At 58.4% G+C, this 27,635-nt stretch overlaps 1 protein-coding gene across 1 annotated transcript in view; it reads right to left on the bottom strand.

The window, feature by feature from the left end:
- Positions 1–457: 457 nt before the first annotated feature.
- COL22A1 (collagen type XXII alpha 1 chain) overlaps positions 458–27,635 on the bottom strand; it is a gene marked incomplete at its 5' end in the record, with an annotated part of 109,237 nt that continues 82,059 nt past the window's right edge. Inside the window, 18 exons of the mRNA XM_081111084.1 lie at positions 458–843; positions 2,660–2,737; positions 4,642–4,824; positions 5,205–5,271; positions 5,829–6,008; positions 8,312–8,356; positions 9,859–9,894; positions 10,275–10,346; positions 11,230–11,283; positions 13,513–13,566; positions 13,826–13,879; positions 14,388–14,432; positions 16,281–16,334; positions 18,386–18,439; positions 20,048–20,101; positions 22,040–22,093; positions 22,358–22,411; positions 23,413–23,466. Coding sequence (XP_080967210.1) covers positions 656–843; positions 2,660–2,737; positions 4,642–4,824; positions 5,205–5,271; positions 5,829–6,008; positions 8,312–8,356; positions 9,859–9,894; positions 10,275–10,346; positions 11,230–11,283; positions 13,513–13,566; positions 13,826–13,879; positions 14,388–14,432; positions 16,281–16,334; positions 18,386–18,439; positions 20,048–20,101; positions 22,040–22,093; positions 22,358–22,411; positions 23,413–23,466 — 1,380 coding nt within the window. The 3' untranslated portion in view covers positions 458–655. The remainder of the gene's footprint in view (positions 844–2,659; positions 2,738–4,641; positions 4,825–5,204; positions 5,272–5,828; positions 6,009–8,311; positions 8,357–9,858; positions 9,895–10,274; positions 10,347–11,229; positions 11,284–13,512; positions 13,567–13,825; positions 13,880–14,387; positions 14,433–16,280; positions 16,335–18,385; positions 18,440–20,047; positions 20,102–22,039; positions 22,094–22,357; positions 22,412–23,412; positions 23,467–27,635) is intronic.

Genomic DNA, 27,635 nt, shown 5'->3' with positions numbered 1-27,635 from the left:
CGGACAGGTCCTTCCGTGGCTGAGACGCCAAATCCACATCGAAGGGCAGGGCCTGCTCCCCCGACACCGGCCTCCCCATCCCAGTCCAGACAGGATCCCGGGGCACTTCCTCCATGCAGAGGCCTGGGACGGATCCCGCTCTCTGCACCCCCGGCGGGAGGCAGAGCATTCACGGGTCTGCAAACTCGTTCCTCCCGCTTCACTGTCCCTCCTGGGAAGGTTCCCGGCGCCTCTGGCTGGGCCGGGAGAGAAGCACCAATTCATTCTCCAGTTCCCTTCGGGGCGAACAGGTTAGTTGGCCAGAGGCTGGTCGGTTTCAGCACCAGGAGTTCCTTCATGGGCAGCATCCAGTCGACGGGCTGTCGGGACTACGACTCAATCCACTGACCCCAAAAGAAGTTTCCACTTCAGAGGAGAGGGAGCAAAACTCGCAAAGCATGAACAAATGCAATAATAATAATAATTAATAAAAATAATAATCTGACTGACCGCCAGCATCTGTTGGTTTTAATAACACCGAGGTCTCTGGAGAAAATAAAACAAATGATAAAAGAAGAAAAGCAGGTGGCCAAAATGTTTCAAGATCTCTGACGTCCTCGGGCTCTGAGTTCAAGTTTCAGAAATCCACCGCAGTCCCCGGGCCTTCTGGAATCTTCTAGGGGCCCTTCACATTCCCCGGACGGGCGGCAAGGCTGGCGAAGTAGGCGCACTGGGAGGGGTCGCACTGGCCGGGGGGGCCAGGCGGGCCCGGAGGGCCGGGGTGTCCAGCGGGTCCGGTCTCCCCCTGAGGGCCGGGGCCCCCAGGAAGCCCGTCTTTGGCGTAGCCGGGCACCCCAGGTTGACCTGGCCAAGGAGCAAAACAAACAGAAGGGAGTCAGGTTTCTCCGGAGCAAAGGAGCCCTTTCTCGGTGCCTCCACTGGGACGAGCTGTCCTGGAGACACCCTCAGAGAGCAGCCGGGTGTGGGCACGGCACGGTGCCCTGGGAGACCGGGACGGGCTCCGTGGACACCAGGGCGCAGGGGCACCTGGCTGTGCAGGGGAAGCGCTGCCTGGACTGTTGGCCAGGACAGCGATCGGTGCCACCGAAGAGGAGCAGACAGAGGCAGGGGATGGCCGGGGACGGAACCTGTGCTCCATAGGGGGCGGATGGGAAACCCGGCCTTCTGTGTTCTCACAGGCTCCTGGGAGGAGCTTCTGACTGCGAGTGGGACGCCCAGTCCTGTCACTAACCATCATCCGATTCACCTGTCCCTAGAGACACCTGGTGACATCCCATTCTCCATGCCCAGCTTGTCCCAGACAGTCTGCGGTCGCTAAGCTTTATCACGTGTGCACTTGCAGACGGGGACCACATCCGCCTATTGTGCAAATCATGGGCAAAGACCACGTAAAAAGCATGTAAGCAACTGACAGACCAGAATGACCCAGAAAATATGACCCATGGACACGCTTCCCTGCCTCCACTTATTAAGCACCATGACACAATATATAATCAACCTGTCTCCCTTTTTGCTTTGGCAACTGGGAAGCTCGGTGCTAAGGGCTAGAGTTAACCTGCACAATGAGATTCCTTCTTAAGTCTTAATAATCATGTTAGGAAATCTGAGTCCCCCATAAACGAAATAAAAAGTAGATTCTTGCCTTCAAAAGACCTTCAGACATTTCGGGAACACTAAAATCCCTGAGGGCTTTGGTGGTCGCTATGTCACCTACAGCCCTGCCCTAGACCAGGTCCTGAGACCAGCAGCTTACTCATTCCTGCAGCTCAGAACCCCTGAACTCCAGTCTTACCCCAACCGCATCTGTACGGTCAACTCCCCCTTCTTTACTTGGAATTGCCTTATTTAAAAATATTATTAACATTCAAGCTACTGAGAAGCAGGCAAGAAGTCAGAAATAAGTATTTACAATGCATTTGTAGGCATCTTCTCTAAGGAGAATAGCAATTGTGGCCACTGGAGGGCATTTGGAAAATCAAGAAGATATATATACATATATATACACACTAAAATTAAAATGACCTCTAGCTTAATATTCAGAAGTGACCTCGGGCCATCGTGTGAACTAGAAGTAAACCTAGAAACCTCAGTGGCACGGAGCTCGATAACCACGCAGTGAGTGTCACTCCTTCCACTTCCTGCTTCCATCTCGCACTGTGGAACTGCTGCGTTCCCACAGAGCCCGGGGTGGGGAGATGCACTTGCCTGGTCCCCAAACAGGCCAGCCTGGGACAAGCCAGCCCTACTGGCCACCCTGCCGCCTGGCCAGCACCCCCTAGATATGCTGAGACATAAGGATGGGGCGCAGAGGGAAAGAATCAGGGCTCCACGTTCAAGGGTATGTGGGAAAGGCTGCTTAACCAACTGAACTTGCATTTTTATGCAAGTTTCTCAGCCCATGTAAGAAGCCAGCGCGCCCTGGGGATGGCTGAAAGGGGCTGCAGCTCCCAGCACGGCCCAGGCTTCTTTCACCCCAAATCAAGGGCCCAGGGATGTCCCACCGTTGTCCTAGCAAGTCCAGAAGCGGCATTTCAGATGGGACAGAAAATCCCTGTCCGGTGACCTTGTAGTTAAAGGTCACCCTTTCTCCCCAGCCTTCCCCGAAGGGACCCACCACCATGGACGCTGCCCCCACAGAGACCCCAGATGCCACGCCCACCTGGGATCCCGGGGGGGCCCATCTCGCCTCGGAGGCCGACACCTGGCGTTCCTGGGTCACCTTTGGCTCCTCGCTCACCTGTGAGGGGAACACGCACCTTCAGACGCAAAGACGGACCCATGGTGAGGGCAGAGACAGGGTCCCCCGTGTAGGAGGGGGGTCCTCAGGGGCCTGCGGCCTCCACTCCGACCACCCACAGCTGGGCCCTAATTCCTGTTCACACACTCCCCACACTCACCTTCACGTGCACGCATTTGGAAATACGCACAGGTGCACACAGCTGACACTCGCTCCTAAATGCACGCTCAGGTCACACATTTACACCGTGAACCCCACACATAAGTACCTGTCACATGCCCACACAGGCACCTGCACACGCCAGCAAACAGGTACATACTCATACACACACGGAGACTCACGCAAACGCAGGCAACCACATGCACACACACACACTCGCCGCAGACGCACGCGTCCGTGCATCCACTCACGCAGGCTACACGTCACGTCCTCAGAGCATTTGCCAGAACCTCTGAGAGGGAGCAAGGCCAGCATCCCCGGGCCGGTGGCACGTGCACAAGGCAGAGCTCTCCTCCCGAGAAGCGGGGACGCGGCTGGCGGGGAGCGGCACGGGGAGCACGCTGGTCCGGAGCAGATGCGGCCCAGGCGTGGGACACTGAGAATCCACGGGAACAGTCCTCATGACACGTGGGCTGCGCCCCTGCCTCGCTGAAGGGCACACCCTCCCTGGCCTCCCTCGGCCCCGCAGAGCCCACGTTTGTGGCACCAAGGAAAGCACCGCAGAGGGCACCGAGCCGCGTCTGGGTTAACACCGTACGGACGGAGTGCGCGGCCCCGCCGCTCCTTCCCGTCCGCCACCTTTCATGTCGTTTCTACAGTATCTCCGCCCGGCGACGGCTCTCTTTTGTAATCCCGTGGGAAGTGTGCTGGCCTGCGGGGCGTGGGACCAGTCTCCCTGCTGGAACGGCTGCATTCGCTCAGTCTTCCTCCCGGTCTGACGTTTTTCTACGTGTTATGTTTTCTTACGGACACTTATCTCATGCATTTTGTTTTATGAAAAGAGATGGGATTTGGACACAAACGTAACAGAAAGCCTTTTCCGGAGGAGAAACATTACAGGGAACGAATGAATGAAGAACTAGAAGGAAACAGGCCATGGGAAGGGAAGAGGCAGGAGCATCCACTGCCCGAAGCCCAAGTCACCAAGTGGCAGCTGAAATCCCGCCACACACGGTGTCCCCTCCATTATTCTTCCCAGCGGGAGGAGCTACTTATCAGGTTGAGAGTTTGGTTTCAGTCCTTCCTCTCACTCTCCCACGTCTGTCTGCCTGCAGGGCTGTCTGTCTGCCTGCAGGGCTGTCTGTCCGCCTGCAGGGCTGTCTGTCTGAGGGCAGGGCTGTCTGTCCGCCTGCAGGGCTGTCTGTCTGAGGGCAGGGCTGTCTGTCCGCCTTCAGGGCTGTCTGTCCGCCTGCAGAGTGAGTGCCTTCTCGCTGGTTGCCCCGTGGGCTAAGCTGCAGGTGAGACCTGCTGCCCAGAGCGCCCGGGTCCAGGGAAGGCCTGGGGCCTGAGAGCTGGCGGGTCTGCCACCGTTTTTAGCTGCAGCTCCAGCCGGAGGTTTGGTGCCCATCTGCCTGGAGGTCCCATCTCCCGTCCTCAGTCAGTTCTACTCTCAGAGGGGCAGGAAGGCGTTTCCTTGCCCCCCGACACCAGAGCGGTGGAGATGGGAGGACAAGGGAGGGGAAGGCAATGGATTCAGTCCTCCTGGCAGAAGCAGAATTTTGCAAAACTGTCAACTCCGCAAACCGTGTGTTTATCCTTATGGCCAAAGTACACGATGCCAACGCGCTGGCTAGCACGCCGCGATGGGGACGGACTAAATCACGCCTCAGTGGTGCAGGCGCCTCACCGAGGTCCTTCTCTGCCCGTGGACACTGCGAAGCACATCCCCCCCGGTCCTCACTCACCTTTGGGACCAATGGGTCCGGACGGTCCTTCCAGACCCCCCTGCCCGGGCCGTCCCGGGTCCCCCATGGGGCCTGCTCGGCCGGGAAGCCCATCTTTTCCGGGGGGCCCCGGTGGCCCAGGTCTGCCTTGAGACGTCTTCACGTGCGCCGGGGGCATCTGGGCCACGAGGTAGGCGAGTTTGGCTGCGGAGTGGGAAAAACAGGTTCGTGAGGGAGGGATGAAGGATAGAGGAGAGCACGGTGACCCGCTGCAAGGCTCGGGGACTGAGTGCACAGAGAAGGAATGATCACGGCAGAACTAGCTCTACAGGTGGTGAGCTGCCCGTACGAGAGGCAATCAAGCAGGGGCTAGCTGGGCCTCGCTAGAGGGAGCTCTGGAGAGTGGTCCGTGTCAGGTGAGGCTGGCTAGAGCCTGCCAGGTGCCCTCAGCCTGGATTTCTATGGGAGCCGCTCTCAGCCGCCTTTTCCACATGAAGCTGCAAAGTGCTGAAGGAGAAGTGACAGGATGCTCCCGGGCAGTCAGAGCCCCGGCCGCATCTGCGCGCGAGAAAGGCAGGACTCACTCTCCAGCTGCTTCCCGACTTCTTCCTGGATGAGCCGCCGTAGGGTGTCCAGGGAGGGAGGCTCGCCCTGGGAGGGAGGGAGGCGGGTTATATACCTCCCCAGGAACTCCTGCTCGGAGATCCCGGCAGGAACCACATATTCCACGTCTGCCGGCCCGGTCCTTTCCACGTCTGGACTCCCCTCCCCTCTCCTCATCGCACAAGCAGAGCGTCCTGTTTTACTTGTGACCTGGACTCGGCTTGCTGGGCCCCTGCGCTGGGCCGCCTGCTCCTCCCTGCACAGACCCGGGGGGCTGGCCCCGGATCTCCCCTGGGGAGGTCCTGCCCGCCCCAGGACCGGCCGCAGCCCCGCCCGCCTGCATGGACTCGTGTCGCATGTCCTCTGGCTCTGACCCTCCGCCCGTCACCCCGGCCCTGCACAGGTGACCGCACAGTCTTGGAGTTGGGTTCTCAGAGGAGCAGAGTGCGGCCCAGGCCCATGCAGGGACACGGGACACTGACGAATCTCCGAGAACAGTCCTCATGCCACATGGGGCTGCGCCCTTGCCCCGCTGAAGGTCACACCCTCCCTGGCCCCCCTCGGCCCCGAGGGGCCCACGTTTGCGGCACCAGCAGCATCCTTACCCTCAGGCCTGGGAATCCTGGCTGGCCCGGAGGCCCCGGGGGCCCGGCCGGCCCACTTTCCCCAGCCGGGCCTTGAGGGCCCATCAGGCCCGTGTGGCCTTTGTGGCCGGGGATGCCCGGGTCCCCAGGCTGGCCCTTCCCACCGGGAGCTCCTTTGTCACCCTTGATGCCGGGATCTCCCTAGAGGGGGAAAGAAGGGTCAGCAAGCAAAGGACTGGAGGTGCCTTGGGGCAGGGGACCCCAATCCTCTGCTTCCCAGAGAGGAGACCTCCGTCCTGGCCCAGGTGAGGACATGGAGCCCAGGGGGACACGGCCACCCGCCACAGTCACGCAGGTGGTCTGCAGGATGAGAACTCTGATTCCAAACCCCAGCCCAGGGCTCCCTCCGTCTGCTGCCTCTAAGACCGACCACCCAGCTGCCGGCCCATTTCCAGCCCCGGTGTCCTCCGTCAGCTGTAGGGACAACGGCACCACGGACAGAGGTGCCTCACACGTAGGTCACACGTAGGTAACCTCCCTTCCCTCCTCCCAGCTCTCGTGAGGCCACCGAGCATCATGCTGCCTGGACCCTGTTCTCCCCACTGTGGACCCAGAGTCCGAGGTCTTGGATCAGTAACTGGAAACCATGGCAACCAGGGGGGGTCCCGTCCTCCACCCCGTGTGCTACTGTGCGGCTGACCAGCAGGACTCAGTGATCCAGGGTCTGAAAACATGGTGGTCACATGACTGGCCTCGAGGTCAGCAGGCCCCACTGCGGGGCGGCAGCAGAGGGAGGGAGAAATGGGGGGAAAGACCGGAAGCTGGTGACCACTGGAACGGGGGCCTGGCGTGGACGTGCCCTGAGCCGCGTTGCCGGCGGATACGTTCCCAGGAAAAACCAAAGAAACAGCACAGCGGGCGCGTTGGGGCTATTCCGGGCGATACGCAGGGGAACACGCAGGCGTATCGCACACCCACCCGCGGTCCTCTGCACGGACGGCGGCGGGGACGGACCCTGGGAGGGGACGGGGACCGAGGCCCTGGGGGAGGGCCCTGCTTTCACTGCATCGCTTTTTGCAACTTGCACTGTCTATGTGTCTGTCTGACTTCACCAACGATGAAAGAGCCGTGAATTAGACATGAACTTCGCCAGACCTGAGGCTGTCACTCCATGTCTCGGGTGCGATCACGTCGCGGGGGCTGTCCTCTCGGGATCGTAGCCCAGGGCCCGGGGCACCTGGTGCTGAGGCGCCTCCCCTTGGGGCCCAGTGTTTCCTACCCGCCCGGCCCAGCACCCTCTGCGGCAGAGGCCTGTCCCGCTCCCGGCTCCCGGAGCGCAGGGTGAGTGCCTGCCGCTCCCTGGCAGAGCTCCACCGAACCACTTAACGTGGCGGCCACGCTCGGCGTAGTGATTGGGCCTAGAGAAGATTCACAACTGGGGGCTGAGTGTCCTGGCTCCCAACCAAACCTCCAGCCATTCCCGCAGCAAGAGCTCCCGGGGCACCCGCAGGACACCGGGCGGGGGGGAGGGGGCACCCCTCAGTACCGCCTCATCTGCAGCCCTTTCCTGGCTCAGCCTCAGAACCAAGAGCCACAGGACAGAGGGAGGGACACCAGAGGCGCAGGGCTTCTCCTTGCCCACCCGACTCGGAAGAAAACCAAGATGAACGCTTTGCAGGATGGGGGAAGACACGCCTGGGGTGGGGCGGCGACACCGTGTGGGGCGACAGGGTGACAGGCGGCCAAGCGGAGGCTCCTGGGCACACACAGTGTTTAATCCGCCGAAGGCAGGGGCGCTGTCACCCTGTGAGGGTGCCCCTCCCCCACTGGTGTTGCTAAAAGAATAAATGACTTCCCTCTGTGCTTCTTTTTGGAGAAACGAAATGTAAGGGAGGCTTTCTGAGCATAACGCCAAGCAATTCATTATGGAAACACCTGTTCCCTGTCACCCCGGGTGACAAGCCTGGCTCTGGGCGCCCAGCACGGTGCACACAGCGTGCCCAGGGAGGGGGAGCTGTCCCGTCTCTCACGTCCTTGGCATTTGTAATTGCAATGACGTCACTGCTTCAAATAACAACCAAAAAAGGGGGACCATCCGGCCAGCGTGGCTCAGTGGTTGGGCATCGACCTATGAGCCAGGAGGTCACAGTTCGATTCCTGGTCAGGGCACGTGCCTGGGTTGCGGGCTCGATCTCCAGTGTGGGGCGTGCAGGGGACAGCCGATCCATGCTTCGCTCTCATCATTGATGTTTCTTCCTCTCTCTCTCTCTCTCTCTCTCTCTCTCTCTCTCTCCTCTCCCTTCCTCTCTGAAATCAATAAAAAATTATTAAAAAGGGGGGGGGGCGTGGGGACCAACAGCACTGACTACAACAAGGTGGTGGACAGGACCCGCCTCCGAGAACTGCGGACGGAGGAGTCAGCTCTCCAGGCGGCTGTGCAGGCAGCGTGGGGACAGGGTCCCGGCCCCTGAAGCGTCCCCTGCAGGTGGCACGTTCCCACTCACCCTCTCTCCTCTGGGTCCTGCTGCTCCGGGCTTCCCGGGGGCGCCCTGCAATGAACCCAGGACAGACGGTCACTCACCGGGCGGCCCCTCTGCGCGGGCACCTCCACCCTTGGTGCTTCTACCCGACCCCTGTGCTGAGGACAAGGGTCTCGACTCCTTGCTCCGAGAGCCCCCTCTTCGTGCGGACCCTGCAGGCCTGGTCCCCTCCTCCCCTGGCCTCCTCCCGCCAAGGCCCACCCTGGCCCGTGGCACCCGCTCACGCTCGGCCCCCTTCCCCGTCCTCCTCCCCTTTCCGGGGACTGTCCTCTTCAGGATCGTAGTCCCCCTCCCCCTCCACGCCCTTCCCACGCAGTGGTGACGTCTATGACTCCGATGCAGGAGCGTGCGGCCCTGCTGTCCAGTGGCCATGGCCAGCCACCTCCCCTCCACCCTGGCACACTTCCTGTCCGCTATGGACGCATGTTCGTGTCCCAATTCATATGGACCCAGGATGTGGGGGGTGTCTTTGGGGTGATTAGGTTTGGATGAGGTCATGAGGGAGGGCCCCCATAATGGGGTGCGGGGGAGTGGGCCTGGGGACTCAGTGGCCAGCTAGCGCAACGAGGGAGGAAGGAAACCAGTCGGCCAGAACCTTGACCTTGGACCTCCCTGGTCCCCAGAGCTTTGAGAAATACACGTCTGTTGTCTCGGCCACCAAGTCTCTGTCAATGTCATAGCAACCAAAATCAATCGGTCCTGAAGCAATTTTACAGGACCCCGTGCCTCTCTCTGGAGGCGGGAATGGGGGGCACAGTGTGGCCGGGCAGCAGGGGACAGGGCTCCCGCTGGAAAGGGGGGTGGTCAGGTTGGGGAGACCTGGGTGCCTGCTCAGAGCCTAGACTTTGGCCGAGAGGCGCAGGGAGCCAGGGAGGGCTGCTGTGATGGCAGACACGGGCCGGGGAGCTGGCGGGGTTTCTCTCCCGTCACCAGTGAGCGGCAGGCAACAGGGGTCGATGGCTGAATGAGCGATCCGCCCGCTGAGCTGGAGCATGGCCGGGGAGGGGCACCCGCTGCCCGGGTACGGAGCCCTCCGACCCGGCTCCTCTGGTTCAGAAAGTGACCCGAAGGCACAGAGGGGAGCAGTCTTCCTCATTCCAAAGGCAGGGTCCCTGCCCGGCCGTGTGGCTCAGTGGTTTGGCATCGACCTAGGAACCAGAAGGTCACGGTTCCATTCCCGGTCAGGGCACATGTTCGGGTGGCGGGCTCCATCCCAGTGTGGGGCGTGCCGGGGGCCGCCCATCAATGATTCTCTCTCATCATTGATGTTTCTATTTCTCTCTCCCTCTCCCTTCCTCTCTGAAATCAATAAAAATATATTATTTTTTTAAAAAGATGGTACCCGGGACCGGCTACGGACTTGGTGGGGCCCTTGCCAATTTAAACTCTGGACCCCCGTTCAGTGAGCAAGTGTGGAGCTCGGCCAGGCCCAGCTGTGTCACCCCCGTGGAGCTGGCCCGCATCTGCATAGGACAGGGTCACCCAGGGAGGGCAGGAGGGGCGACACTTGCCTCCTTGCCTGGGGTTCCCTTCTCGCCGGGCTCCCCCTGTGAGACAGAACACGACATGGTTAGCTCAGCGGCTGCACATCACAGGTCACGGACTGTCCTCAGAACACAATCCACCCAATCCCGTTCCAGCCAAGACCTCGCCGGACCAGCCGGGCAGGGGCCTCGGGCAGGGCTGTGGGCCAGCCTGCGCGGGAGACGGGGAGACCTCCAGGCGGGAGGAGGAGGCCGCGCCGGGCCTCACGATTAGGGCGCAGGGAGGTGAGGCCCCCACAGGTGTGACCCAGTGCATGAGGCACCCTGGACCGCACACCAGGTCGCTGTAACCCTCAGGCGGACCTGAGGACCCGGGGGGTGAAGGACACGTGGACTGTACCCCGAGAGGCAGGCATTCGGCCCTCTCAGGGTGCTCTGCTTACCGGAGGCCCGCGGGGACCCAGGAAGCCAGGGAGCCCGGGGCTGCCGTTTTCTCCTTTGCTGCCCTTCTGGCCCTGCGGAGGGAGAGCCGGATTAGCTCTTCAAGGTCAAGTGCCAGCTGAGGCCCGTACCTCCGTCGCAGGCTAGATCACTGGCCCCTGTCAGGGAGCGTGCAGGCAGCAACCAACCGACGTGTCTCTCTCACATCGATGTTTCTCCCTCTGTCTTTCCCCCTCCCTTCCAATCTCTCTTAAAAAATCAATGGAGAATGTATCCTGCGTGAGGATTAACCACAACAAAATACACAGGAGACGGGGCTGGGAGGAGATGCATGGACAAGCTGACATTTCTGAGCCTAGACTCCATCAAAGACCCATCTTCCCCACCACGTCCGCCCCCGGCAGACCTGACCCCGACCCCGGATCCTCTCTCCAGGGACCAGGACTTTGCTGGTGACTCGTCCCACCCTCTTCCTACTCCGTAGCCCCCGATCCTTGTCACCTCCCAAACCCCCTCCTCACCAGCAGGACGCCCATCCCTGCTGCGCACTGGCCCTGCTGCCTGACCCCGGCTCTTCATCTTCTGAGCACAGCCAGCAGCGCTGGGCCGTTTTATGACCCATTTCCAGAAAAGTCTTTAATAGGTTTGCTCCTTGGATGCCTGTGGTTGTCCACAGGGAGCCAACTGCATAATCGCATCTATTTAATTTCTTTATTTTTTCCATCACCGTTTATCCTCTCTACGCCCCCTCCTCCCTCCCCTCCCCTCCCCCATGTATTTGAGCCGGTAAAGGAGGCCTGCCTGCACCCTCTTGCCTCCGCCGCCTGCTTCCGCCCGCGAGCCCCACGCTTTCCCGTCGATGCTGCGAGGGACGGAGAGCAGACAGCGTGCGACGGGAGCCGCCCGCCCTTCCGGGAGCCTGCCCGCCTCCGTCACGCGGCCCAGGGCGGTACTCACTGGGTTTCCCGCGGGGCCGGGGTCCCCTGGAGTCCCGGGCGATCCACTCTTGCCCTGCAGGGAGAAGCAGAGGGAGACCGCTGCAGGGCACAGCGCCAGCGATGGGGCAGGGAGTCCGGGGCGGGGACCTGCCTTCTCACCAGGAGCTGCTCCCGCAGCGCGGCCCCGTCAATCGCTCCTGACTCACAGGAGCTTCCAACAGGAGCTCGGAATATCAAGTTCATAATATTGTAGAATGAAATGCATCCGGGCACGTGAAAAAGCCTACCCAGCAGCCAGTGCCCCCGGCCACGCAGTCACTCACCACGACCTTGTCCACCCGTGCATCCACACGTCCTTCACTCACAGCGTCTCGAGGACAAACGGTCCCACGCAAAACTGCTCACATCCCAGCCACACTGTTCCCAGCAGCTCGGGAGGCACGTCTGCCAGCTGACCTCTCTGCACGCCCCCCTCCCCCAAGAGCGCCCTTATTCCCATTTAACAGATGCGGATACTGAGGCTCGGACACGTGGCTCATGCAGGGCCACTCCCTACGTGCCAGGCTCCAGTGCCCCACCCACCGCTCACCACAGGCGCACACTCCAACCAGCACAGAAATGCCAGGTCACCTGCCCAAAAGGGAAGTGAGCTTGGACCCAGGCGACCTGAGCCCACCGCATGTACCCAACCTCATCAGGACATGGCTGTCAGTAGGATCGCAAGTAGGGCCTCCTGGGCCTAAAAGTGCACGTGTCTGGCCAGCATGGCCCAGTGGTTGAGCACCGACCCATGAACCTATCAGGGCACACGCCCGGCTGTGGGCTCGATCCCCAGTGTGGGCCGTGCAGGAGGCAGCCGACCAATAATTCTCTCTCATCATTGATGGTTTTCTCTCTTTCTCTCCCTTCCTCCCTGAAATCAATAAAAATACATATTTTTAAAAAGTTGTCCCATAGCTGTCCTTATCTCTGTGGCACAGGTGGGTAAACTGAGGCACGGGGCCTGCGTGGTCACAGCCAGCCTGTGTGTGAAACCACCTCCCGCTCACCCCCTCCAAGGAGGGCTGCCGGGCGCTCCTCCCTCCGCCCACCCACCACCCACCTGTGTGGCTCTAAAAATACGCGCTTCGCATCTCTCTGCCCCTCCTCCCTCCGGCCCTCACGTTTGCGGGAGGGAGGCGCCAAGACATTCGCTCAGGGCATCCGCACAGCGGGTGTGCACAGGAGGGTGGCTCTCGGCGGCACCTGCCACCTGCTCCCTCGGGGCCGACGGGGCTGAGGCGCGGCTTCCTCCTGGGCTGAGGCCCCTGCTCAGGCCCCACTCGTCTTCGGGGTCCCCTCAGTGTCCAGCCCCTCCCCACGGCTCTGAGCTCCAACCTCCCACCCAGGACCCTCCTGCCAGTGGTGCTTCTGGGGAGGAAATCTCGCAAACTGTCCCCCAGGAAGGTGCTGAATTAAGCAGCAGCCTTGAGTCCAGACCCTGGCTCTACCCCTGAGTCGCTGTGTGGTCTCAGGCAAGTTACCTGACCTCTCTGTGCCCCCCGTTCTCATCTGTGAATGGAGACAGGAATGGCACCTGCCTCCCAGGGTTTGGGGAGGACTCCGTGAGTGAGTTACATAGATGCCCGGGCAGCCTTGGCACCGGGCTCTGCCGATATCGGACACAGGCAGCGTCTGGTTCAAGGTGGTGAGAACCCGCTGGGGCTGGAGGAGCCGCCTCTGAGTCAGGGCAGCAGATGCTCCCAGCCGAGGCCGAGGCCGAGGCCGAGAGAAAAGCCTGGATCCTCGGGCGGAAGCTCGATGCCAGGGCAGAAGGGGCCGGGATGCCCCGGGGGGCCTGGGGGCTCCGGAGCCTGGCCTCCACCTGTTATCACACCCCCTCCTCCCTGCCTGACCCGTGTTTTGTTCCCTCACCACCCCTGGGACACGGTAACATCACAGCTACACACGTGTGTGCCTGCTCTGTGTGCACACTGGTTAATATATGAAGGGTTTCGGCACCACAAGAACCATGTGTGTCCCCTGGGGTGACAGCACCCCCACTGGGAATGCGTGCCAGAGGTCCGGGCCCTGCCTGACCAGGTGGCACCTTTTAAATTTCTGACTGTGGGTAGGTGGCTCCAGAAAAGAGGTGGGGTGTGGGCGGGATGCTGGGGAGCTCAGGGCGGTCACCACGTCCTAACGGCTCAGACATGTTGAGGCTTTTAACAGCACGTGGGGCTGCGGGGTAAAGCACCAGGTATCACCATGGTAACAGGCCCCGCAGACACATGGCGCACGTGGGTCTCAAGGCGAAACTCACCGGTGGGCCCCTCGGTCCTTGGGGGCCCTGCGGCCCCGCGGGTCCGGCATCCCCCTGGAACGGAGAGAGGGACGTTATCACCGAGTCACGCAGGAGTGTGATGGGACACAGATGTGGACCGAGGTCACCTCGCCCCCCAAGACCAGCAAACTGTGCTAACGTTCACCATAACTGCCGGTTACTCCCACAGGTGCCCCCGTGAGCTCCTCTCTGGTAGTTTCTGGGGGGCCCTGGTCCTTCGGTGAAGCCCTTTGCACCTCCCCTACACGCCTGCTCCCCCAGGCCCAGCCAGGCCCCCAGGATGCCCACTTACATCTTTTCCTGGTGATCCCTCCCGGCCGGGGGGTCCCATGGCCCCGGGCTCTCCCTGGAAGGAAAAGCAGAAAGGAAGCAGCGCTGGGAGGGCCGCGATGCCCACAGGCCAGTGTGAGTCCTGGCCGTGTGCCCCTCTGAGCTGCAGGAAACAGCAGCGAAGGGCCGGGCACACAGCCTGGGATTCTGCCTCCTTACCCGCTGACCCCCCACACCCCAGCTTCTCCCCATTCCCAGGGCCCGGCAGGGGCTTCTGCTCATTGATCCTGAGGATAAACCGATGCTCCCCACAGTGAGTGCTGGGCCCTGGGCCTCCGATGCCCAGTGTGTGCAGCCCAGCCCAGTGCCACCTGGATTCCAGTGACTTGGTCCAATTGTTTGTAAGTCAGTGTCTGCCCCCCACCGCCGAGAAATTTCTAGAAAAACTAGACCAGGCGAGGGATGATGCTTTAGGCTTCTTGGGTGACAAGGTGTCGCACTGGCCTGCAGGGCCCAAGAGCCCAGTGTCTGGAAGCGCCAGCCAGGCCCACCTGGGACGACCTTCGCGGCAAGACATCACTTACCCGGGGGCCGGGGGCGCCAGCATCGCCCGTGTGTCCCTTGAAGCCCTGGGTGAGAGAGACCGGAGTTATCCCACCGGAGGGCAGGCTGGCGAGAGGGAGGGGCAGGCACCTGGCGAGATGGCCGGGCGGGTCCTGACTCTCCTCACTCTCCACCCACTAAGAGGTGCGGGCCCTGCTCTGTGCTGGGCGCTGGCCATGCCCCCGGTGCCCGCGGACTGCGTGAGGGCCCTTCCTCCCGGCTCAGTCGCAGCGCGGCAGGGCTGGCCCCACACATGCCCCAGGTGGTGGGGTGGCAGCTCGGGTGTTGCCTGGCCACAGGCTTCTCCTCCTCCTCCTCCTGGCCTCCCACCACTGGGCTGGTCCTGCCCCAACACAGGCCCCAGCACATGGGTCTCCATGGTGACGCCAGGAAGCCCTCCGCCCGGTCAGCAGGCGCCACCTGGGTCTTGGGCCCCACGCAGGTGCCTTCTCCACCCCGAGGTTCTCTTCCTGGTGTGATCGGGTGGGCAGCAGCGGGATTCAGCAAAAGGGACATGGATTTCGTGTTTTATTTCCTTTGTATTGAATGTGGGCCAGGGGAGTTATTGATTTTTTTACAGAAAAACACATTAAGGAAAGAGAACTGGCATTTTGAGCTCCTCCTTCTTGCCAGATAATTGGATTTTAGAATTTTCATGAAAAATAGTACTTTTTTCCAAAAACAAATTTAAGGATTTGTGAAAACAATTTTAAAATTATGAAGGAGTATTTAGCAAAAGCAAACAAATCCACACAAAAAATCCGCAACAACCCCAAAACATATAAAATGAGTTCATTTTTATAAAAAACATGTTATCTATGATAGCCTGACACCCAGGTAGAGATTTGGGCCCATAAAGGTCAGAATTCATGCACATAAAAAAGACCATAAAAAATATACTGGACCATTCACAGAGCATAACCTGTCTGCGTTGTAGAATTACAAGTAACTATTTTCTTCTCTATGACATTACATTATTTTTTCCATCATCATTGTTACTGCTTTGCAATGAGAATGGGTTACTTTTAAACCTGTGAAAACACCTCTAGCTGTGGAAAGTGTTCAAAGCTAAACTGAAGACTCCATTCAGGTTCTATCATCCAGAGAAAGGCCACGAAAACGATAACAAACAGGACAAGAACAAAGGAGCCTTAGAACCACGGCGTGGTCACGTGGCTGCATTTGGAAAACGCACTGCACAGCCGCGCAGGGAGCACTGAGTCTGCAGGAGAGCCCGGGGCCTGAAGGGGAGGGACCCTGCACCCGCGGCCTGGCTGTCGGAGACCTTACCCGCCGCGTCAGAGCCGTGTGGCTGACGCTTATTCTACCAGGGACAGAGCACACTCACACTCACACACACACTCACACACACTCACACACTCACACAGTCATACAGTCACACACATAGTCATACAGCCACACACACAGTCATATAGTCATACAATTATACATTCACACACTCATGCACATATACTCACACACTCACACTCACACACACACTCACACACAGTCACACACTCACACACACACACACTCACACAGTCATACATACAATTATACATTCACACACTCACACACACACACAGTCATATAGTCATACAATTATACGTTCACATACTCATGCACATATACTCACACACACTCACACAGTCACACACACACGCACAGTCACACACACACACACATACACAGTCACACACTCACACATGCACTCACGTACACACACATACATGCGCACACACTCACCCCCCGTCCCCCACACTCACAAACATCCGCGCGCGCACACTCTCAAAACACTCACAAACTCACACCCACACACAATCACACACAAGCACACGTACACACACACATGCTTACACATGCATGACACTTACGGGGGGCCCACGGGCACCCTCTGGTCCTGGCAGGCCTGGCTCTCCTGCTTTGCCCTGAGGAGAGAGGAAGAGAAGGGGTTGAGGGCAGCATAAGGGATCCCCCCATTCTTGCTGCCTGGGCTTCCGAGCACTACATTCTACACGCCCGTCCCTGCCTGCCAGCCCCGCCCCGGCCCTGCAGTCCACTGTCACCCATTCACACCGCCACCCCGCACCCAGCCTGCTGCATCCCTCGCCTTCTCAGAGGTGTCCGGCTGCTTGAGAAACGACGCAGGCCCCGTCATAAAGGGCTCTGTACCTCCCCACCGGCCACCTCCAGGACCACCCCCTCATAGGTCTCTGTGATCAGGGGAACAGGGGCCTGGCTCCTGGGCCCTAGTCAGGTGGGCTGGCCATCCTATCACTGGCCTGTTACCAGCAGAAAAATGCTCACAACCAGCAACTGTTGAGGGTTTTCAACATGTGGGTAGAATGGAGCACTTCATGGGAGTCTATCAATGCCTCCGCACTGGAACCCAATGAGGGAGGCACTGCTGTTCCCCTCAGGCCAAACACTGAGGCACAGAGAGGGTGAGATCTGCTCAAGGTCACACAGCTGGGGTTCTGCCCCAGGCATTTTGGCTCCAGAGTCTCTATATGGCATTCTGTATTATTGTAATTATGGCTCAAATGACTCCTAATAAAAATTATGCAGCAGGCAACTCAAAAGGCTGCCTATCATCCATCTACCTGTGTATCCACCCATCATCTATCCATCTATCTGTATATCCATCCATCATCTACCATCTACCTGTGTATCCATCCATCATCTATCCATCTACCCGTGTATCCACCCATCATCTATCCATCTACCTGTGTATCCACCCATCATCTATCCATCTACCTGTGTATCCACCCATCATCTATCCATCTACCTGTGTATCCATCCTTCATCTACCCATCTACCCGTGTATCCACCCATCATCTATCCATCTACCCGTGTATCCACCCATCATCTATCCATCTACCCGTGTATCCATCCATCATCTACCCATCTACCCGTGTATCCATCCATCATCTACCCATCTACCTCTGTATCCATCCATCATCTACCCATCTACCTGTGTATCCATCCATCATCTACCCATCTATCCGTGTATCCATCCATCATCTATCCATCTACCTGTGTATACACCCATCATCTATCCATCTACCCGTGTATCCACCCATCATCTATCCATCTACCTGAGTATCCACCCATCATCTATCCATCTACCTGTGTATCCACCCATCATCTATCCATCTACCTGTGTATCCATCCTTCATCTACCCATCTACCTGTGTATCCACCCATCATCTATCCATCTACCCGTGTATCCACCCATCATCTATCCATCTACCCGTGTATCCATCCATCATCTACCCATCTACCCGTGTATCCATCCATCATCTACCCATCTACCTGTGTATCCATCCTTCATCTACCCATCTACCTGTGTATCCATCCATCATCTACCCATCTATCCGTGTATCCATCCATCATCTATCCATCTACCTGTGTATACACCCATCATCTATCCATCTACCCGTGTATCCACCCATCATCTATCCATCTACCCGTGTATCCATCCATCATCTACCCATCTACCCGTGTATCCATCCATCATCTACCCATCTACCTGTGTATCCATCCATCATCTACCCATCTACCTGTGTATCCATCCATCATCTACCCATCTATCCGTGTATCCATCCATCATCTATCCATCTACCTGTGTATCCACCCATCATCTATCCATCTACCTGTGTATCCATCCATCATCTACCCATCTACCTGTGTATCCATCCTTCATCTATCCATCTACCTGTGTATCCATCCTTCATCTACCCATCTACCTGTGTATCCATCCATCATCTACCCATCTACCTGTGTATCCACCCATCATCTACCCATCTATCTACTGTCTACCTCCCCATCCATGTCCCTAGAGTATAGAAGTGGCAGAAGTAATGCACAGAAAGTAGCCTTCACTGTGCCCAGGCCGGAGCAGCTCCTGGGCACATAGCGGCTGTTACCGAGAAAGCGCTGCCTGGGCCTGTGGGATGGTGAGAAGTCGGTCCCTTACCGGCTCTCCGGGGGCGCCGGGCTTTCCGTCCCTGCCCTCTTTGCCTTCTGCTCCCTGCAAGAGAAACCCACATGGGTCATCTGCCCCGAGGTGCATGGGGCGGGGACACACGCAGCAGCTAAAAAGGCGTTTCGCCCGCCAGAACTGGGCTGATTTCCTGGTCTTTCCGCAGCACTGAGATTCAGGCTCGGATGTCTGGTCCGCAGTGTCTGGCAAATAATAAAAAATCAGGAGATTGCAAACGTTTCTGTTATTGCTGTCGATCTAGAGGCCCTCCAGGACACATTCCCGAGGTCAAACATGGGATGATGGGCCTCGTGTCTGGGCTCTGACTGAGCACGGCGGAGAGGAGGGGAGACACCAGTGCTGACGAAGACGAGGAGGACACCGAATGATGGACCGCACTCAGCACGGCTCCTGGAGCTCACAAGGGGCTGCAAAGGTCAAAGGCGTCTGCTGTTCACTAGGAGTAAGGAGAGGGCTTTCTGGGCAGATAGGAATGCACGTGCAAAGGCCCTGTGGCCGGAGAGGTGAGGATGTGGAGTGTCCTAGGCCCAGAAGGAAGCCAGTATGGCTGGAAGGAAAGAAGGCACCATGGAGGGTAAGTGGGGGACTGTGGCCCGTGGAGGCCCAGAAGCAGGCACCGGCCAGACTGCAGCCACACACAAGGATTTGTTCCCAGCGGAGAAGGCAGCCCTGGCCTCTCCCGACCGGCCGTGTTGCTAACAGAGCGGAGAGCTCCATCCGGGGGGAAGGCTGCTGAGTTAAAAAGCCCAGCATTTGTGGAAAGAATCATGCAGCTCGATTCTAGAACCTTAGACAAGACTAACCTCTGACAAGTACCCCACTTTAGGGAGCATCATACAGAATCAGAAAGGGGCTGTGCGTGCGAGCTAGTCTCCTGCAGATTTAAAAACTAACTGTAAGACTCATGAGGCAGCAGAGACATGAACGTAAACCGTAGGGGACATTTATCAGATGGAGTGTAGGTAAAATTTATGAACATGCAATACCAGCGTGGAAAATAGAAAATGTTTATATTATCACAAGAATTAATTATCTCAATTCTGTATGCATACATGTGTATGATTCTACTGCCTTAACTGTATGGGTATATATAGACACCATTCATATACACATACACATATATGTGTGGAGAGACAAAATATACTATTTAAATAAGCAAACAACAAATATGTACATAAAAGAATGATACTAAGATAGACCCCACCGAAAATTTAATTGTTTTTACTCTTAATGCGGTATAAAGGGAGAGATTAGAATGAGTTTAATCAACGTATCAGTCATTGTTTTTATCAATGTTGTTTTTATATCATGTTTTTGTTGTTCTCATATCATGACTTCATTGTTGTTATATCATGTTGTTATTGTTTATTAACAATTTACATATTATTTTCATATACATTTTGCTAATTTTCTTTCATCTCTGACACTTGTATTATAAAGAAAGGGCGAATAGCGATATTAAAACATCTCTTCTAATTAATTTCCTTTCAATGTGCACGAATCCGTGCACTGGGCCACTAGTGTTCTATAACACACACAACTCCCCTGGGGGACCGTGTCTTGCTTTAACGAAGGTGAAATACAGTTTTGTTTGCTTGTATAGGAAAGAGACTGGATTTTTCAAATGTCACTTACTGGGATTCCGGGTAACCCCGATGGGCCTCCGAGGCCGGGGGGACCTTCTTTCCCCTAAAAGATCCAAGACAGAAAAACACCATCAAATCTCTCAGGCTGGCTGTTCTGCAGGCAGATGATGTCACACAGAACTGCTTCCGAAGGCTGGGGGGTCGCAGGTGAGAAACGGCGATGCTTCTGCTCCTGCCTCCTGCTTCTGGCATCGCTTCCCGGGCAGGGGTCCTGGGCAGCACATGACTAGGCAGCCTGGTGTGCAGGCTGGGACTCATCCCGGCCCGGCTGCATGGCCTCAGGAGGGAGAGATTGGGGGCCAGGTGAGGAAAAGACATCTGAGGAGGAGAAAGCCGTCCTGGGTGACTCCCGCAGGACTCCTGACACCAGAGTCCCGAGACGCCGGGCCCGGACCTGCTCTTAGCCAGACGGGGAACATGACTGCGATTCCTGAGACGGGGTGTGTGCCTGGCGCTCACCTATCCCCGCTGTGCGACCCTGAACCGTCGCTTCGCCTCTCGGACCCCCCCTTTCCTTAGTTACAAAGGGGGGTCAGGATTCAGGACCTTCTAATGCTCAGGGCGGTCAGTGAGATCAGGGACACTCGTTCGCCATGTAGTCCTTCGAGTGAGAGTGTGCGCAGTGGCCACGGCCTGATGCCTGCCACTGGGCCCCCTGCCCGCTGAATCCGAGAGGCTCTGGAAGCTCCGGCGGTGAGCACACCTCGGGGTCTGAGATGACGGCCGGGGGTCAGAGGCCAGCTCCCAGTTGTGGTTTCCAGGCCTTGGCCCTGACTTCCCCTTCCTTAGCGACACTCTGCCTCTTGACCACTGGCTGACAGCGGCGACCTCCCATGGCACGCTCCCTGGCGCATGGCCACAGGCTCGGGGTCTGCGCCAAGCCCTCCTCTGCCTGCGCCTGCTCACACAGAAGCCACACAGAGAGGGACCGGGAGATGGGCTCCACGTGGGCCTGTGCTGGCTGCACCGCATTCTGGTCTCAGGTCCCAGTCATCTCTCCTGAGCCTTTACCGTAGAGGCCAGGTGACTGGGGCTCGGGGGAAAGTCCCCCTGCGGTGGACTAGGAGAGACAGCTTCGGGGGGTGCCGGGAGCTGGTCCATGCTTGCTGTTTCAAGGGACCTGGCATATATGGCATACTGTTCTTAATATGTTTGCTCACCTTCTAGGCACTATGTGTTTTAACCAAGGTCTCTGAGAAAGGTTGTTTCCCCCAGGTAGGGATTTTCCCCTGAAGTTAGGGAGGGAATAAAACCTCTTAACTAAGTGCCAGGTGGGTAATTAATCACTTTAACTATGAGCAATCATGCTTAAGCTACATAATCTTAACTCCCTGGAATGGAGATAAGAAACACCCTAACCTTTGTAATAGAGATTGATAGGATTGAATCAACTGGTATAAATACAGATGTAACAAGACAGAGAGAGAGACAGAACCTAGGCACAGAACCTACACAGAACATTCTCTAGAGACAGAAGAACTTCGCTGGAGAGAACATGGCAAAAGATCCTGGACAGAAACTGGCCTCAGAACCTAGCGAGAGAACATGGCAAAAGATCCTGGACTGAACCTGACTACAGGAATTGGCAAGAGAACCTGACTAGAACCTGGTGACTGAACCTGGCTGGAGAACCTGGACAGAACCTGGCTGGAGAACCGAGCGAGGAACATGGCTACAGAACCTGGCTGGAGAATCTGGAGAACCTAGCAAGAGAACATGGACACAGAACCTAGCTGGAGATCCTAAGCAGAACCTCTCTGGAGATCGAGACCAGAACTTGGCTAGAGATCCTGGCTAGGCTGCTGATCAACTGAACGCTGCCTCCGTGTCATTCCTTCTTCGCCGACTCCGTCCACGCCTTTGGGTACCCCTGGACCCGCTGGGGTTGGACCCCGGCAGGGGGGCAAGGGGGACCAGGGCAGGTGGGCGAGCGCTTGGGCTTCTGGGAAAGCCAGACCCAGCCCCAGATGGAGGAACGTACCGGTGGCCCCTGGGTGCCTGGCGGTCCAGCAGCTCCCGCGACTCCAGCGGCTCCCTAGGGACAACCAAGCGGGAGGTGAGTGTGTGCGCCTGGCCGCGGTCAGGAGCCCGGCTCTGAGCACGAAGCAACCCGCGGATCTCATGCCCTGGGCCCTGCCCCGCGGCCTGAACTTAAGCATTTCCCCGCAGCCTCTGCCTTCCCCACGGGCTGGGCTCATCTCTGGGACACAAAGACAGTGGGGAGGCAGCATCTGCAGTGGGAGTGGGGTGTGTTCGGGGGACAGGGTTGACAGAGGAGGGGACTGAAGATGGTACGTACCGGTGGCCCAGGGTTCCCCGGGGGCCCCATGAGGCCTGGAACTCCGGGGCGGCCCTGGGGACGAGAGAGAAAAAGGCGTGGGAGTGAGTGAGGAGACATGGGAATGAGAGCGGCCACGACAGCTGAGAACACGTGGCTGCGTGACGCGCAAGGGTCCGTCCTGACATTCTCTCGTCTGTGTGTGCGAGTGCAGTGCCCCAGAGCAACAGCTGAAAACCAGCAAACGCACAGACACAATACAAGCTGCAGCGGGTTACAGGGATCGTGTGCCCCGCTACGACAACCATACCATTCTTTTAGGAAAAAGATCCATGTCTCCATGCGGAGAGGAGTCCACGTGAATTACAGTAAGAACTAAAGTGTAAAGTGTGGGAGGGAGGACTAGAGGGGGGGATGGGAGGTATCTGTAATACCATCAACAATAAAAATAAAATTAAAAACATTTCACACAACCATGTTATAAAGCCAAGCAAAACACCATAAATAAATGACTTCCTGCCCTGCACCCCCAGCTCCTGCCACCTGAAACACCAGCTGCAACGTTCACCATGGATTGCAACGCCTTCGACGGCTCATCGAAAACTCAATGGGTCTACGGCCATACCACCCTGAACGCGCCCAATCTCGTCTAAAACTCAATGGACCCGGCCAGCGGGGCTCAGGGGTTGAGCATTGACCTAGGAGCCAGGAGGTCACAGTTCCATTCCAGGCCGGGGCACATGCCCAGGTTTTGGGCTCGATCCCCAGTGTGGGGCGTGCAGGAGGCAGCTGATCAATGATTCTCTCTCATCACTGATGTTTCCATCTCTCTCTCCCTCTCCCTTCCTCTCTGAAATCAATAAAAATATATATTTTTTAGAAATCAATGGGAAAAAACGTTCTCAGGAGAGGATTAACAAAAAAAAACAAATGAAAAGCCGACTCCTCAGAGAACTGGGGGTGGGGAGCGTGACCAGGAGCCAGAGGGATCCAGGTGGGAAGCAGGACCTGTGATGTTGAGAAGCCCCACTGCGCTCAGGAAGCGTGGGAGGTGCGGGAGAGGCGGCCTCGCTTACCTGATCGCCCTTCGGCCCGGCCTCGCCGTCTGCTCCGCGCTCTCCTGTACTTCCCTTCGGGGAACAGAGAACACAAGTCAGTGCGCATCTCGCTAGAGCCACACTGCGAAAGGGAGTCCGCATGGTTCATCCACCGGCTCATCGCTCATCCCCCGCCCTCACCAGGCGCAGAGCAAGTTCCTGCTGCAGACCCAGCGGGTGTCAGCGACAGAAATGAAGTCTGGCTGGAGGACCGCCAATGGGATGGCTGACGGGCTGTGGGTGCTAGGGGGGGCAGGGAGATGGGATGGCTGACGGGGCTGTGGGTGCTGGGGGGGGCAGGGAGATGGGATGGCTGACGGGGCTGTGGGTGCTGGGGGGGGCAGGGAGATGGGATGGCTGACGGGGCTGTGGGTGCTGGGGGGGGCAGGGAGATGGGATGGCTGACGGGGCTGTGGGTGCTGGGGGGGCAGGGAGATGGGATGGCTGACGGGGCTGTGGGTGCTGGGGGGGCAGGGAGATGGGATGGCTGACGGGGCTGTGGGTGCTGGGGGGGCAGGGAGATGGGATGGCTGACGGGGCTGTGGGTGCTGGGGGGGCAGGGAGATGGGATGGCTGACGGGGCTGTGGGTGCTGGGGGGGCAGGGAGATGGGATGGCTGACGGGGCTGTGGGTGCTGGGGGGGGGGGCAGGGAGATGGGATGGCTGACGGGGCTGTGGGTGCTGGGGGGGGCAGGGAGATGGGATGGCTGACGGGGCTGTGGGTGCTGGAGGGGCAGGGAGATGGGATGGCTGACGGGGCTGTGGGTGCTGGGGGGGCAGGGAGATGGGATGGCTGACGGGGCTGTGGGTGCTGGGGGGGGCAGGGAGATGAGATGGCTGACGGGGCTGTGGGTGCTGGGGGGGCAGGGAGATGGGATGGCTGACGGGGCTGTGGGTGCTGGGGGGACAGGGAGATGGGATGGCTGACGGGGCTGTGGGTGCTGGGGGGGGCAGGGAAATAGCGGGGGAGACAGCAGAGCCCCCTTCCTGAGAGCATCATGGCCGATCCCTGAATACGGACTGAGTTGGGGGCTTTGACAACCAAGAGGAGGAGGTATGGCCGCCCCCGGTTTCAGAAGGGCTCCCCTGGCTACAGTGTGTGTGTGTGTAGGGGAGTAGAGGTGGGGGGCCTGGAAGGTTCAGAATGCAGAGAGCAGGGTCAGGTGGGAGGACTGTGGGTTGTTACGGAGGGCAGGGGGCAGGGAGGGGAGCAGGACCAGAGGTATCTGGGCATTGTTGGGCAGGTATGGGGTGAGCAGTGGGCAGCTGAGCAGGTGACGGGCGGGTGGCACTGGGCAGGGGCTGGGTGGAGAGAAAACCACCCGGTGCCTACGCTCCTGGCCCCTCCCCGACTCCTTGCGGGACCTTGAGCCGGTCACCTAGACCCTAAAACAGACAATAACGACGGCCTACCCATGACAGGGTAGGGACATAAAACCAGGGCAGACGCGGGAGATGCTTAGCACGGAGCTCTGGCACTGGACGAGCTCAGTACACACTGGTGACCATAGTTATTCCGCATCATGTTGGGTGTGATTCACGCCTTGGCCACATGCTGATGTGAGTCCCTGGGCAAGTCCTTCTACTCCCTGTGTCCTGTTCTAAAGGAGAATCGCAGCGTCCCCATCACCACGCTGTGCGGCTCAGGGACCTCCAGGCCGCGCATGTTGGCTCCAGGTGAACACTAGCCATCGCCTTCTCGTCCCTACTGTCGCCACCATCGTCGTCAGCATCCCTGGTCGGGAAAACACTGCGACGCCCGACCTGCCCCACGCCCTCTCACGGCCCAGCCCCGAGGCAGCGCTCACGGCCCGGGCTCCGAGCGGCCCCTCCGCCGGCCCTGGGTCACCGGAGAACAGATGTGCTTCGGGGAGATGTGGTTACAGGAGACGTCTCGGTGCCTGAGAGCAGGCCTTACGCAGCGAGAGTTCATCTTTGGCAGCGCGTCCACGTTGGCTCCCGTTCCAGGGCTGTGGTCTCGCGTCTCCACATCCTTGAGCCGGGCCTGGCTCCCCATTTGTTCATCAGTAAACGAAGGACGGGGAGGCCCACCTAGCCCCGTGGTCCGCAGCCTTTTCCTGGCCGTGCCCCACCTCAGCGTCTCTGATATCCTGATACCCCCCCCCCCCCGTGACATAGAATTCCTATTATTCAAAAAGTGACTCCTAGTCACGTGGAGGAAGCCGAAAAGGCCAGGAACTTGGTCTAAACAAGCTTCCAAAGAACATGGCGTCCACAAAAGAGAAAAATGAAAGAACGAAAGGACAGCTGAAGTACTGAGGAAGAAATCACTAAGAAACTGTTAAAAAATAAGAATATGAAGTGACATGAAGAAAGAGCAAATAAAGTTTCAGAACATGTAAGAGACCTGAGATGCATAAATATGTCACAACAGATGTTTATATGCTGCATACGAGGCCCCTAGAACCATAAGAAATGCAAAAAATTCCCTGTTAATAACTCATTCTCGCATTGCCCCCCTGTGGGGCGTGCGCCACGTCGGGAACCACTGGGCTGGAGGGCCCTTCCCATCCAGAACCCAGAGTTCTCCCGCTGAGGCTTCACGTCCAGCCCTCTCCCCGGATGCGCCGTGTCCGCAGTTCCTGGCCATGCTGACTTCTGAGCTTGGCACCCCTGCCTCCGGGGCCGTGGGGTGTGGGGGAGCGAATGCGGCCGGCGCCCGTGCCGTGTGTCGAGCAGGAAATAGGTTGGGGGGGGGGCACTTGTTCCAACATCTCGGCGTGCAGTTACTTCTACTGCTCTCAGGCCCACAAAGCCAGCACCCCGTCAGCACCCCGTCAGCACCCCGTCAGCACCCCGTCAGCACCCCGTCAGCACCCCGTCAGCACCCCGTCAGCACCCCGTTGTTATCTCAGTGAAGAGGCCCACGGCGCACGGGCCTCTGACACGTAGGACAACTGCTTTCAAAGAAACGGCTCCTTTAGGAGGCCAGCCCTCGGGCTGGGCTGGGCGTGGTCTCCATCCCCGTCTCCTAACGATGACAATGTCGCGGTTCCCGGATCTCCAGGGCCGGCCTCGTCTCCTCTGCACGCAGGTGGGGCTCAGAGCCAGCAAAGCACCCCGACCTGACTCACTTCCTCCCAGGAGAGAGGCTGACATTCGCCGAGCCCCGCCCCCTCTTGCTGGGCACTCTGCCGGGCTCCCCCGGTGAGACCCCATTTCATGCACGTCCTTGTTAATATCCTGAGCTGATGTAAAATGTACATAAATACTAGTATATATATATGTATTTAATGCATGTGTTTTCTAATCTAGCCAATGAGGTAACTCCACGAGGTGGGGCTACCGCCAGAGAGCAGACAGGAAAGCTGAAGCCACGTGCAAGAGTTGCTGTCACCCAGCAGCGACGACTGCGGACGCTCAGAGTTCCTCCCACGTGTCCGTCCCTCGCTTCCTCCGAGCCTGCACATCGCTGGCGCTCTGGGAACGCCGCCTGCCTCATCCTCCCCGTGAGCCTGGCCAGGGGCGGGCCTGAGGCTCAGAGAGGTCAGTGAACTGCCCAGACCCTTTCCCCGGTCAGCAAGTGTCAGTCAGCGCAGAGGAGGCGGAGCCGGGCCCGGAGCGGCTGGCCTCCAAGGCCATGCCCACCGCTCTCGCTGCCCACCAGCCGCCTGCCTACCCTGTGAGTCACCAACTCATCCGTCTCTTCTCCCCACACAGCCTCAGGCCTGGAGGGATGGCCCATCTCTGACCCACCTGCCAGCTCCGGACGTGGAGGGAACTGTTGAAAGGGACGCTTGGGCCCGACCAGCGGGGCTCAGTGGTTGAGCATCGGCCTACGAACCAGGAGGTCAGGGGTCGATTCCCGGCCAGGGCACAGGCCCAGGCTGTGGGCTCAACCCCCAGTGGGAGGCGAGCAGGAGGCAGCCGCTCCATCATTCTCTCTCATCATTGATGTTTCTGTCTCTCCCTCTCCCTCTCTGAAATCAATAAAATATATTATAAATAAATAAATAAATAAAGGGCCGCCTGGTGGGAATGCTCCAGGACGGAGGCAGCGACCGGTGGAAGAGAGGAAGCAGGGAGGGAGGTGAGAACCGTCCCAGGTCAGAGGGGTTCCGCCCGGAAGGTCTGCCCAGCGCCTTCGCCTCCTGGCATCTGATGTTGCCTCTCCCGGCAGACGAGCCAGGCTGTGTCCCAGGCAGGCCCCCGGATCACTGCCGCCGCGGCACTTTTATAAA

The sequence above is a fragment of the Myotis nattereri genome, assembly GCF_964212035.1.
Source record: "Myotis nattereri genome assembly, chromosome: 17".
NCBI classification, from domain to species: domain Eukaryota; kingdom Metazoa; phylum Chordata; class Mammalia; order Chiroptera; family Vespertilionidae; genus Myotis; species Myotis nattereri.
Note: the sequence above shows the minus strand (reverse complement) of the source record. Positions and strands in the feature narration are given on the sequence as shown.